We start from the raw sequence: 13,302 nt of genomic DNA, 5'->3' as shown, positions 1-13,302 counted from the left end.
ACTCCCTGGAAGAAGTGATGCTGTATCTCAATGGGACCTTCCTGGCTAAATAAATGACAAATAAATTAAATTAAAAAATAAGCCTTTCCGGCTAATTTTCTGAAATATTATTAAGATGCACTATCCCTATTGAATAAAGGAATAAACTTAACTAAACACCTAATCTACAAGTCTTAAGTATTTTAGAAGACTTTTTAAGAATCAGGTCCTCACTGAAATTGCTTTCTCTTTGCTCTTACAGCCACAAAGGAAGACATTTATGTTATATTTCTGCAAACAGTTTATGGGGACATGATGTTTGTCATGACGAAGTGAGAAAACATACACAAGTCTTTCATTGAGGTGATATCAGGCACCATCATCGAGACGTTATCTGTGCTGCAAAGTCGTAAAGACATCCAGCCACTCCCTTTCTCAACCCTTTGTACCACAGTGGCACATAATCTATAACCACAAAGATTAAGATAGCGATGTGACCATGAACATTTGACTTGCTCAGAATTAGGCAAGGAGAAAAAGATTTTGAATACACAACACAAAATCATCCTGCATTTTGGAACGGCAGATAATTTCCAAAATGGAACAGGATAAGAGTGAAATGTCCACAGGGAAAAAACAAAAAACAAACTAAACATAAATCAATGGCTGATCTCCACCTTGAATATGAAGCAAAGAAACAAAACCATCCATTTCCTTGTATTCCTTTTAAAAAATAAGTCAAAAAAGTGTCTGCCCTCAAAAAACAAAACAAAAAAACAATGATCTCTGAGAGAAATGTTCCTCACCACTAACCTGCTGCTTAGCTTGGCCCTGATTTGCATCGATCTACAGCTCCAAACCAAAAGGCCACTCACTCTGTTATTGTTCTCACACAACTATGAAATCAAACAAGTTATTGTGAATCTGAAATGACGAATAGACTTGGACTTAGATCAGCCATGTATTTCATAGTTGGTCTCATTTAAAAGTGGTTTAAAATGTGATCATCTTTTGCTGATATTCTGCCTCAAAGGTGCCTGGACATCCACCATTTCCCCAATGTCTGCAAACAAATGAAAATTCGCCACATACCTCAAAACAAAAATGGGATTTCCTGTGCAAGTCAGGGCCCGAAAAAAAAGGGTGGGAAAAAAGAAATTTCAATCCTCCCTTTGCTTCTGCCTCAGATGAAGTACATCCAGGTCCTCGCCTGTACTCTGTTTGGACGTCCAGGCACCAGCAGAGAAGACAGGGTTCCACCGGGGCCTCCGGCCGGATGAAAGACACGCAGGATGGACGACAGGTGAAGTGGTGGGGTGGTGAGAGAGGCGCCTGCAGTAGAGGTTTCAGGTTCATGCAGTAAGAGCTGGGATCCCCCTGCGCCTAACAGCTCAGGGCTTGAGTAAACAGTGCAGCGATCTTTGGACCTGGCTGGTGAGACGGGGCAGGAGCTGAGGGGCAGTAAAACAACAGTACAGGTGAACAGCTCCAGCCAATCAGGGCCAACATTATGGTTGTGATGTGGGCGGTCAGGTATGTAACACACCCTGTGACGGCTGCGCATGCTCACGCTGACAACTTATTTTTGTCACATTTGTAATATCAGCTCCTTTAATCCTGTTCACATTTTCAGAGGTGCAAGAAAAGCCAGGAACTCTTGATGGCATTTAATGACTTAATAAAGTGCCAGCTTCAAATATTGTGACTTCATGACTGATATGCACATGCAGGAGCTTTCAGAAATGGAATTTAATACCTGGGCTTGAACACAAAGGAACACTGTGTCGTCCAGGGGACCTCAACATGAACTACATGCTGAATTAGTTATTGTATGTAAGAGTGTGTGTGTGTGCACATGCATAAATGTCTACTTGCATGTATGCACAGATACGGAGCAATACCCATAATACCATACTTTTTAGTACGCCAGAAAAATATTTAGTATGTCCTAATACACAGTATGTCAAAAATACCAGGATGTCCGACTGCATCCGGTCATATTTTGCAGCATGGAGCCCAGCCTACTTTTATGGCTATTCTGACCCACAATCCTGTGCGCAGGGCAATAAACATGAGGGTTCAAGCCGCCATGTTATGATAGTCGTATGACCCAATTGTATGCATACCGCATGCAACAGTACCTACTTTGTAAGGGCAGCTGCATTAAATGCTAAAAGTTTTTAAAAAACGCACTTATGCAACTCTGAGCTCAAAAGGTTCAAAGTGAGAAAAATAAATTCAAGCGCACTGGGATGGAAACAAAAGACACTACGCCGTAAAAAAAAAGTGAAGATTGTGGCGAAGATAACAAAAAAAGGGATCTGCAGATTCAAAGTGAAACCAAACTTTTTTCTTTTCAGTTTTTGTGTTTTAAAAAAAATGAGCACAAAAAATATAAAGCTGATGGGTCCAGCTGTATGCGAGATTAGCTGCAGACACACAGACTGACACACACACACACACACACACACACACACACTATATCTCCACTGAAATTATTTGGCTCATGAGTTGCATGAAAGATTAATAAAATCATATTGATAAAGATGGAAATCCAATCAAAATCTGCCTTACATGTCATATTGCACTGGGGGAAAAAGCAGGTAGACACATGTATAGATACTTCTCAAATACTTTATACAAAATTCATTAATCGGAATGTTTACAAGGTGACAACATTTCAGAGTAGTGACAATACAAAGAAAACACCACGAAAATGCAGTTACTCTGACTGATACACCGTACTTGTTAACTATTGCAGTGAACACATTTAGAAAAAAAAAAGAGATCAAGAGTGAACACTTGTAACTTGGCACAAGGAACATGAATATTAAAGAATGGCTATGAAACATTTCGTATTCACAAGGGTGCTGTAACAAAGAGGAATCTGGTTTACTGGGTTCTACAGAGAGTTGTCGGTTTAAAAATGTGCACACGTTGAGGTTCTCATATCATAGCTCATAATATCCATCCTTCATTAAAAGTAAGTTTAAGATTCTTTCATCTGAACACATTCACTGGATATTACTAATGTCCATAAAACATCATTTGATTGACATCAATCCAAACTATTAAAGATGATTCAAGAGGAAAGAGAACACAAAATATTACTAAGCAACAAAGAAAACCCAGCTTAGATATAGTTACAATGTTTGCAGTATCATCAAAGATATAAAGTAGAAAATGATAAGGAACATCACTTTCAAAACACATTTGACATCCTTATGGGAAAAGAAGTGGCCGGTCCTCATTGCTGAGAGCCAAAGGAAATACAAGGATAAAAAAAGATTAAAAACATAATGTGTTTGTGTTTTCACTAAAGTAAGGCCATTCATAGACAGAGCAGGAAGATATATGTAAACCAGAAGTCATTCTACACTCCTGAGGAGCTCGTGTTCAAATGTTCAGATATCCTTTTGTTTGGAAGAAAAAGTTGTTACCTGAAAGTTCAACATGTAATATTTCTCAATCATAAATGAACAACTCTAAAAGACAGTTATCTCTATCGTCAGTCAAGGACACGAGGCGCCAACTTTGTTATTAATTTGATAATAAACACGAGGCTTTATTCTGCGGGCGTGTAACTCATCTGCAGTTTTATGCAACTCATTCAGACCTACTGCTCTTTGCAAATTCTCAAAACACGCCCCAGCAGTAAACAACATTTTATTTATTTATTTTTTAATAAATCGTGGACAAAAAATAAATATGTATAAAAATAAATAAAATGGCTTCACCATTATGGTTACACTGGAGTTGTTAATAGAGATTAAACTTAGAAATAAATATGTTCAAAACAGGGTTCACCTTTACCATACAGCGTCCACACTATTAATGATTTAAATCATATCGTTATATACTGATCACATCACTGTTGTCTTTCCTGGGGAAACAGGAAAGGTAACTTAAACATGGCAAGGCACACATTTAACTGATCAATCCTTTAAATTAAGGGTTATTACTCGAAGTACCTTCTCTTAAAAACATTACAAGATGTGAAACCAGTACAATATTTCACCACCTTCACTTGCGCTCTATTCAACAACTGACCGACCTTAAAAACTAGGACTGTCTCCTAGATACCAGCCATGTATTTTGTCAAACAAAAGCCCCCTTTATGAGATAAACCATACATGTTTTCACATTTACTCAAACCATCACAGTGGAGCTTCACAATAGGGCGTTCAAAAGATTATCTTTTTTTTTTTCACACATTCACAGTTGGCAGAGTCTAAGGCATCAAACACACGGCCACGGTTTGAAGGGGTTTAGGTGGGGTTATTGCACAACACTGGGGAGGTGTGGGAACATGTTGGCCCTCCAGCAGGGCTTGATGTCCTCTGTTCCCTTGAGGCTGTGAAGTGCGCACTGTGCCCCTCCAGCTGATGAGGAGAGAGGTTAATAAAGGTTAAATGACGGAGTAAGTGGTCACTGCCTAGCGAAACAGCTGGTGAGTGTGAAGGTTGAGTGCGCTGCTGTCTACGTGGTTGTGTGCTGTAAGAAGCTAGGTAAATAATGCGAGTGTTTAAGGAACAAGGAAAGTGAGTGCTGGTCCAAAATACCCAGAGTGTGAACGTAACATGTGTCGGTGAGCTTAGTAAGGCGCCAACAAACAGTCAACAGCAGCTAAGACACGTCAAAGGTCTAAGAAAGAGTCCACATGGCCGTCTATGGGAAATAATTCCCTGCTTCTTGAGATCCTTCTCTTATTGTGAAATCAGGAGACCTTCCATTTCCATCCTTCCTGTCTCTCTCCCCTCATCTGCCCTCCTCTGCCGAACGAGTCTCTGATTTCAGCCTCACAAACTCTTTGGCCACGTCGTCACTGGAGCGCTGGGAGAGGATCCGCATGGCAGTGAGGCCTGTGTCGTCCATATAGATGCGTTGGCCCAGCGGGCACCAGCACGCGCAGCTTCCCTTCCCCATGATGTCTCTTAATTGAATCACGGCCACGCCGACCACTCTGTCGGCCCGGCCGAAGCAGTAGTCTTTGACGCACACTTGCAGCTCGTAGCACTCGAAGCCTTCCAGGTTCCCCAGAACACTGTGGAGAGGGAACACAACAACACAGCAGCAGGTCAACTTAAAGCTGCGCTAGGCAAGAATTTGAAGATGAGCACCCCGACCATAACTAACTGTGTATGCTCTAGATTTAAATAAGGCTGCAACCAACAATTATTTTTACATTATCGATTAATCTGACGATAACTTTATTTATTTATTGTTTAGTCTATAAAATGAAAAAAAAAGAACAGTAAAACAGTTTCCCACTGCCCACAACTAGACATGCAGCCATTACAATTTTATTAGCAGATTTCAGATTTTTTTTAAAGTAACTCTTGTCAATTCCTTTCTTTCTAAGAACTATAATTGACAACATACAGAAACTTTTCTTTCATGTAAAATTGAATTTCAATTGTATGTTAAAATAAAACATTGACTATTAAATAACTTACATTTTATCCTTGGCTCATTTACAAATTTCTCTTATTTCTGAAACAGTCATGCGGCACGTGTGTAAATCTTACAGGCAAAAAAAATCGGATACATGAAACTGATCGACCGGTCAGTCAGCTGACAACTGTCAACGGTTTTGACAGGTGATTAGTGATGGGTGCATCTTTATCCATAACCCAAATATATTCAATATACTTTCAATATACAAGCATTTTGGTTTTAAGAAGCAGAAACCAGAGAATGTTTGGCACTTTAGCATGAAAAAGGACTTATCAAAATAGTTACAGATTCATTTTCAGTCCATCGACTAATCATGAAACCAAAACTCTGAACCAGCAGCAGAACATCACAGAGTAGCCAGGTGGGTCACAATACATCATTTTGAGAGCCAAAGGTCAAATTCTTCCACATCTTTGACCAGATATTTGAACAATTACAACAGCAGATACTTACAAATGGAAGGTCTCGTTGAACTTGGGAGACCAGCTGTTATTCTTGGATTTGGTCTGATATTTGCGTTTCTTGTCGCTGAGGTGAGGCCCGATCATGGTGACCTCCACGAAGGGTCGGAACATGCCCGACGTCTGCCATTTTAAATCGTTGGCTCCCATAACTAAATACGCAACAGAGGCATGCACAGAGCAAGAGAATGATGCAATCAGATGACAACATATTTAGCATCATGTTATGAAAACTCAAACAGACCTTTGAAAGAAACTTTCCGCTCCCCGTTCCCAGGATGAGTGTGCAGCTCAGTCTGCACAGACACCTCACCTATTGGCTTGTCCACGCCTGAACCTGGTTTGTTTTTTTAAAAGCACAGCCAGACAAATCAATGAGCTTACATTTGGCCCAATAAAGGCAAAAAAATAAATGTTTGATTCATAATGTAGAGTTGGTATGAAAAGGGAAAGCAGGTGGAGAGGTTGGGTTAGGGTTGACCTACCCACCTGAGAGACACAGAGTGACAACATGTACAAAGAGAGAGAGCAGGTGGGGAGGGAGAAGAGAGCTGGCAGATGATTTCAATGAAACCTACCCCTGCTGGGCTGTATTTTTTCATTGGGAGTTAACCTAATACCCTTCCCATTGTGCACTGGGGCAGAGGCAGCACATGGGATAAAGAGAAGACAGCAACAACATGTCAACAAATTCCAGCATCTATAACACTTTAACAAATAACACACAGGTGCAAACCAAAAATACACAAAATACAGGTGCAAAGAGGGGACATTACCAAACACAAATAGTGCCCTCTCCTGGTCTAACATGGGAAATGCAGTCTTCAGACACTGTACCCTTTTAGATGTATTATGAGGCAGTGGTCAGAACTACCTTGTGCATGCTGAGTGGTCACAAAGGTCTTGATGAGCGTGTCTGTTGTCTGAGTGTAGAGGGACAGAGCGTGGCGGAGCGACGACAGCTCAGAACTTTTCTCCAGGAACGCCTTCTTCAGCCCGTTGCCACCGGCGTGGAAGTATTGCTGCAGATGAAACAGATGGTGAGTCAGCATATAAACATCTGGAGGAAAAACTGGTGGTTTACTATATTTGGTCAAAATATTAAAAGGAACTATATATGACATATTGAACATTAATATAGCAGCAACAACAACTATTTGCTATGTAAAGATATAGTGGAGTGATGGCTTCATGAGCAGAGAAAGAAGTCAAAAGGACTAAGAGTGACCTCACACACAGCTTTGCTGTACTTATGCCATTTCGCTTTTTCAAAAGGGATTGTAGCAACCTTTCAGATTGTCCTCCACCTAAGAATAAATGTTCAACAGAAATATACTGCATGCATTCAATTGAAACCATCAACCATAGCTACCTAAATCGTATTTTATTTGAGGTTTTCAGTAGCTAGCGTTAGCAGCACAGCTAGCACGCTAATATCTATATTATATGTATTCAGGTCACTCTGCAGATCGGAGTCAAAGCTCCTGAAGCTGAATACATAACTCATTTTTACAAAAAATGACTATCCTGTAAAAATCAATATCCCAACTACATAACAGGCAAGATGTACATCATTGTGCTTGCCTGGTGTACTTACCTCGTCAATTGACATTATTCACAAAAGAGTAACTTTATTCCGCCAAGGAGGTTATGTTGTCTGTTTGTTGTCTGTCAGCAGAATTACGGAAAAACTACTGGCCCGATTTTCATGAAACTTGGTGGAAGAATGTAGCATGGGTCAAAGAAGAACTCATCACATTTTGGAGCGGATCCAAATCACGGAGCAGAAACACAAACTATGTTTCATTTTGTTTACATTGCGAGATACTGGCATTTTTGCTGAATTCACTCCCATTTGTTTGCTGGTTGATGCTGGTGATGTAGTGCGACATCTACTGGTTCAATACGTCGTATAAAAGGACATTTAAGATTTAAAGAATCCAAATCAAGTTTATTGGAGTAAACAAGGTGAGTTTTTTGTTCCTGGCAAAAATAAACTATGTCCAGTTTCACTTTGAATTTAACTGATTGCATTCTGAACACAATCAATCACAATCAAACTTTCTAAATAAGGTCTGAATTATCCTTCAATAGTGAAAAAGATCACTGTATTTCCTAGTTATCCATTTCAAACTACAAAGCAACAATTCAAGGGTTTAACAACAATAGAATCAATTAAACCATTTTCAAAAATGATCTGGCTCACTCGCTAAATCCTACTTTGTAAATTTCACCCACTTCCTCCTCCCCACGCACACTTTCTCCTCTGTTAAATCAGATAACTTATGGTCACAAGCTGCTTACATAACCTTTCAGGGGTACTTGATTAATGGATGAATAGTTGATGAAGCTAATTTGACCCGTCTACCCTGCATCCTAATGAAACCAAAACCCGCCGTATAAACTGACCTTGATAGTGTCCAGTGCCACATCCATGACAGCACACTGCCTGGGAGACAGGCTTTTAGCCTCCCCTGCCATGTGATCCTGCACATCCACATGATGAGCAAAGAGACAAGTTAATTCCACAACAAATACGTTAAAGAGTCATTTTGTCAGTTCTTCACAGTTCGGCAACACAGGGAATTTAACATGGTATAAAACACACGGAGACATTATGATACCTTGAGTTTGGAGAGCTGACCCAGTTCTTTTGCAGCTGAGAGAATCTGTGCTCCCTGAAAAAAAAAGAAGGGGAATTCAATTGCTTCTCTTTAATTTTTGCAGTTAAGAGTCCAATTAATTAGCAGTTTCTGTAAATTCTGAAAGAATTCAGACTGAAAATGTTGAAAGCTGTTGAGCTTACAAATGTGTCGTTGCCCTGTGGCAGGACAATAGTCTTCTCCAGGCTGCTCATCACAATCCTCCACAACTCCTTCAGCACACGCTTCAATACGGTCTTCTCACATGCGGTGGCAAACAGTGTGAGTCTGCAAGAACATTCAAACACACAAATATTATTGCTGGAAGTATTCAGATGCTTTACTTAAGCAAAAGTATTTATACCACACTGTGAAAATACTCCACTACAAGTAAAAGTCCTGCATTCAAAATAAAAGTTTTATTAGCAAAATGTACTTAAAGTATGAAAAGTAAAAGTACTCATTGTGTAGTAAAATGTTTGTTCAGTGTTTTACTATTATATATGGTGTTTCTGGATTAATATTGCTGCTGCATTAATGTGTATTGTTGGATTTGACTTCTGTAGATGTTTAAGGTTGTGCTAATTTTAACCCTGTATATACTGTTGGGTAGTTTAATCTACAGCGATGCATCATATTCTCTAAAATAATCATATGTTTGTAGCTGTGTCGCTGTCCTGTGAGAACCACATAGCTCTAAAAAGTCGATGTTTCATGATCTCAAACAGTGCTGTTTTCAGCTTTGTGTAGATGAATTTTCCAGCTGATCAAAGAGGCTTTTGAAGTAGTTTGTTTATCTCAACGAGTAGGAGAATGTTCTCAGCACAGAAGCCAAACAGAAAAGGAACATACACAATCATCACACTGAAAGACACATGGTTCACTGGACAGGAAGGGTATGAATAATTGTAATCTGTAAAGTAACTAAAGCTGTCAGACAAATGTAAGAAGAACAATATTTGCCTCTGAGGAGTAGAATTATAAAATAGCATGAAATTGAAATACTGAAGTAAAGTACAAGTACCTCAAAAACTACAATACTTTAGTAAGTGTACTTAGTTACATTCTACCACTGACAAGTACATACATACACACAAACTGATGATTCACGTGGACAATAGAAAGTGCTGTGTTGTGTAAACCCTAATTGGTGCTATTAAAGTTACAAATTGTTACTTCTAATTTATGATTTTCACCAAAATGATTTGAGAAGAAAAATGAATAAAAAGCAAACAAGAAAGGGCTGTAGCTGGGGTCTTTAGACACCATTGCACCGATCAGAGTGTCTGAAAACACGGGAATGTTGGCAATTTATTCATCCACTCACTGTCCATCCAGGAAATCCATGAGTGGCCGTAGCATGTTGTCAGAAGTCGGCATCCACTTGGTTTTTGTTGTTGTCGTTGAGCGGTCCTTTGATCTGGTACAGCAGCGACGCCATCTGTCGCATGCAGTCATTGATGCGGCTCTGGAAACTACAAAGAAAGAACACAATCAATCAGCACAAATGCATGTGTGGTTACTGATTCAACTGTAAATATCTGTGCGTGTGTTTTGGATTATGTGGGCCAGGATTAGGTTACCTGTTCCCAAATGTGCTGCTGAGCTCATCCAGCACGTTGTTCAGCTTCACCTGCAGGTCGTTCAGTAAGTCACTGGCCTCAGCGTCCATCTGCAGAGAGACAGGCAGACAGAATCCAAGGAGAGTATTTGTTAGAATTTGCATTTGACTGAGGGCTTATTTTTTTATTTCAACAACAAAACAAAAGTATGTGCCGGCTTTCAGAAGACATAGCACTCCTTAACATCCATTTATTTCATTCATTCTTTCATTTCATCTATCATAACTTGCTGGACTTCAATGCAAAAATGTAGAAGCTTAAAACAGTATCTTCAATAACCATGAAAAACGTACACCGGCACAGCCATCCCTTTGGGACCATGGGGGGTGAGAGAGGCAGGTGTTATGCTGCATTCAGGTGGTTAGTCCCAGACTGGGAAAATTCATGTCGGACCAACAACTCGAAAATTCTGTAAAAACACGGCTTGCGGAGTTGACCTCATGTTACGCAGAAACATGGCGGACGAAAGTGAATTTTGGATTGAAACTTGTATTAATGAATGTATTCTTATATCAACTAATATGATAATAGGTTGTATCCTGTCCATGTCTTTCTCAAAGAGTGGACCATTGGTGGTCCGTGAGCAACCGCTAGTGGTCCGCGGACCACCAGACAGCACCCCCCCCTATTGTTTTTGGATATTTGGGGAGTTAAGTGGTCCGTGAGTGTTTTGTTATTGGTTAAGTGGTCCTTGGTCTGAAAAGGTTAGAGAAACACTGATGTAGCGTGACCCAAATTAGACCTAGAAAGTTATTTATCACCCGAAGGTTGTGAGTTCAATACCAGAGGCTGCCACCATTGTGCCCCTGAGCAAGGCACTTCACCCCGAGTTTCTCCAGGGAGACTGTAGTTAGTTTACTGTAAGTCGCTCTGATAAGAGAGTCTTCTAAATGACATGTAATGTACTGGTGCAGCAACAATACAACACATCATCTGCGTTGTGCCCGTGTTGTTTCCACATTGAAATAATCAGAAAACATAGTCCCCCCTTCAAGGCGGAGCAACAACTGAGAAACAGCTATCAACACATCTTCTTTGTACCGTCCATGTTGTTCCCACATGACAAATTAAAACTCATGAACACACCAAAGTCTGAATTTTCCAACTCTGGAAATAGGACGCAAATGCATCAATACAGTAATGTTTGTATTCACCGTCACAAACAGGCATGAACAATCATGCCTGTTTGTAAAGAGTAAAACAATTGTTTTATTAAATTCAACACACACATCTGTAAAACCCACCTTTTTACCAGCAGTCTCCAACTTTCAAAGGGGACAAAAAAAAAGTTTAATATTGCAGGGTCCTAGAAGTCTCACAGGCACAGGGTTAGGGAACAAGTAAGGAAAGTGAATTACCTCCAGTAGACCTAACCCAGGTATACTGGGGCATCATCTAAATAAGCACTGCCTGCAGGGCAGCTAGGCCATGGCGTCATTAAGTCAATGATCCAATAGCCTTTTGATTCATGGCCTGTCAGGGTTGCAGAGCACCATTAGCGAGGAGAGACTGAGATGCAGCACAAAGGGAAGGCTTCAGGGGAGGAAAGGCAGCCAGAAATGGATTGTGTTGTATTTGTAATGTGCTGTATGTGTTTTCTTTTGCCTGAGAGTATGTTTGTGCGCATAGGGGATATTTAATATTTATGAGTCTATACACCTACACTCACCTTCTTGTCTTCAAATGCATTTTCAGGCTACGACAGCACAGACAGGTGGAGGGTAACACAGGACAACCTCGATTAACATTTCATTTCCCATTTGGAAATTCACTTAAATTATATTAAAATAACTAGAGGATCGATGGCCATTATACAAAGTGCTGTGGCAGTAGATACTGGTATGCATACCTTTTCTACTGGTTCATCCATCTTTGCGTAGTGGAAATGGTTTAAGATTTTTTATTTATTTTTAAGAACAAGAGAAATAAAAATTAAAAACAGTTTAATAAAAATCCTGTTCTGTTTTTCACATTGGAAAGCACATGCTGAATTTGTAACACCCACCTTCTCTGTGTCAGCCTATTGCGAACAAAAAAAAGAGTTGCAAAGAAAACACAAATTAAAGAAAGGGAACAACAAAACGTTCAAAAATAACCTTTGTTTCAGGATAAATGAGTGACCGGTTTTGAGGGAAAGGTAAAGAGCGAAATACCGGGGAAAGAGGGTGAACACTCGAGGTGGAAATCACCACAGATGACATGATAAAAACTACACACAATAAAGTCCACCATGATAACAACAGGGGCGTCTCGTGTCAGTGGGACTGAGTATCACTGAGGTGTTAATTTGAGTAGGAGGAACATGACACACAAGAATGACTCCTGAGACTGATGACGTAAAAACCACTTCCGACCGCAACAAACCTCAACCTCATTTTTCTCCCCCTCTTCCCCTACTTCTTCTTCTTCATCCTCCTCATCACTCTCCTCAAACTAGGAGTGGCAGTGAAAAGACAACATCATTTAGTCTCATTGCTGCATAATACCACAACTACATTCAACAAAGTTTGTCCATTCAGGATAATTTCAGCGCTTAAATGTCCAACAAAAATATTACAAGTGTTGCAATATTTAATTTGAACATTTGAGTATATGCAAACATGCATCAAACATGTATTCATATACAGGGAACTTGCCTGCCATGCTAGCATTCTATTGTTGTGCTAGAAAAGAGAGGGAAAAAAAACTTGTGACCCAAAAAATACATTTTTGTGAATTCTGCCCTGCAAAAGGCAAAACGCAGTCATGACCTATTTGGTCAAAATTGAGTTAAGACCAACCGAATCTTCTTACACACAATTACACGAGGTCAGATAGCCACAGCTAGCTTAGCTTAAGCTAAAAAAATAATTGCCAGATTGTTTTTTCCTAGCATTCATCTGTAAATAAATGCCACATTGCTAAATTAGGAAGTAGCTGAATCCCAGAAAGGATTAAAAAACATCAACTCCTGCAAAGGGGATATGTTAAGCTAATAAGCTTAGCATTTCTCAGTAGCTACCATCTCAGCTTTTGACTGGGGTGAATTTCATGCGGTTAAGGTACCTTAAAATCACATACATAAATGTATTCTATTGTTAGTTCATTTATTATAACAATTGCATTGTAAATAATAAGAGTAATCGAACAGACAGACACCTA

The 13,302-nt window shown here is 39.7% G+C and overlaps 1 protein-coding gene across 1 annotated transcript in view; it reads right to left on the bottom strand.

Annotated features, from left to right (window-relative positions):
* Positions 1–2,597: 2,597 nt before the first annotated feature.
* The window catches only part of LOC115016554 (protein unc-13 homolog B-like), a 73,841-nt gene continuing 63,136 nt past the window's right edge, over positions 2,598–13,302 (bottom strand). Inside the window, 11 exon segments of the mRNA XM_029444366.1 lie at positions 2,598–5,023; positions 5,890–6,049; positions 6,142–6,234; positions 6,476–6,532; positions 6,772–6,919; positions 8,307–8,384; positions 8,522–8,575; positions 8,704–8,827; positions 9,867–9,914; positions 9,916–10,014; positions 10,123–10,211. Of these exon segments, the coding sequence (XP_029300226.1) occupies positions 4,738–5,023; positions 5,890–6,049; positions 6,142–6,234; positions 6,476–6,532; positions 6,772–6,919; positions 8,307–8,384; positions 8,522–8,575; positions 8,704–8,827; positions 9,867–9,914; positions 9,916–10,014; positions 10,123–10,211 (1,236 nt within the window). The 3' untranslated portion in view covers positions 2,598–4,737.

Source organism: Cottoperca gobio, chromosome 12 (genome assembly GCF_900634415.1).
Source record: "Cottoperca gobio chromosome 12, fCotGob3.1, whole genome shotgun sequence".
Lineage (NCBI taxonomy): Eukaryota > Metazoa > Chordata > Actinopteri > Perciformes > Bovichtidae > Cottoperca > Cottoperca gobio.
This window is presented reverse-complemented; position numbering and strand designations above follow the sequence as displayed.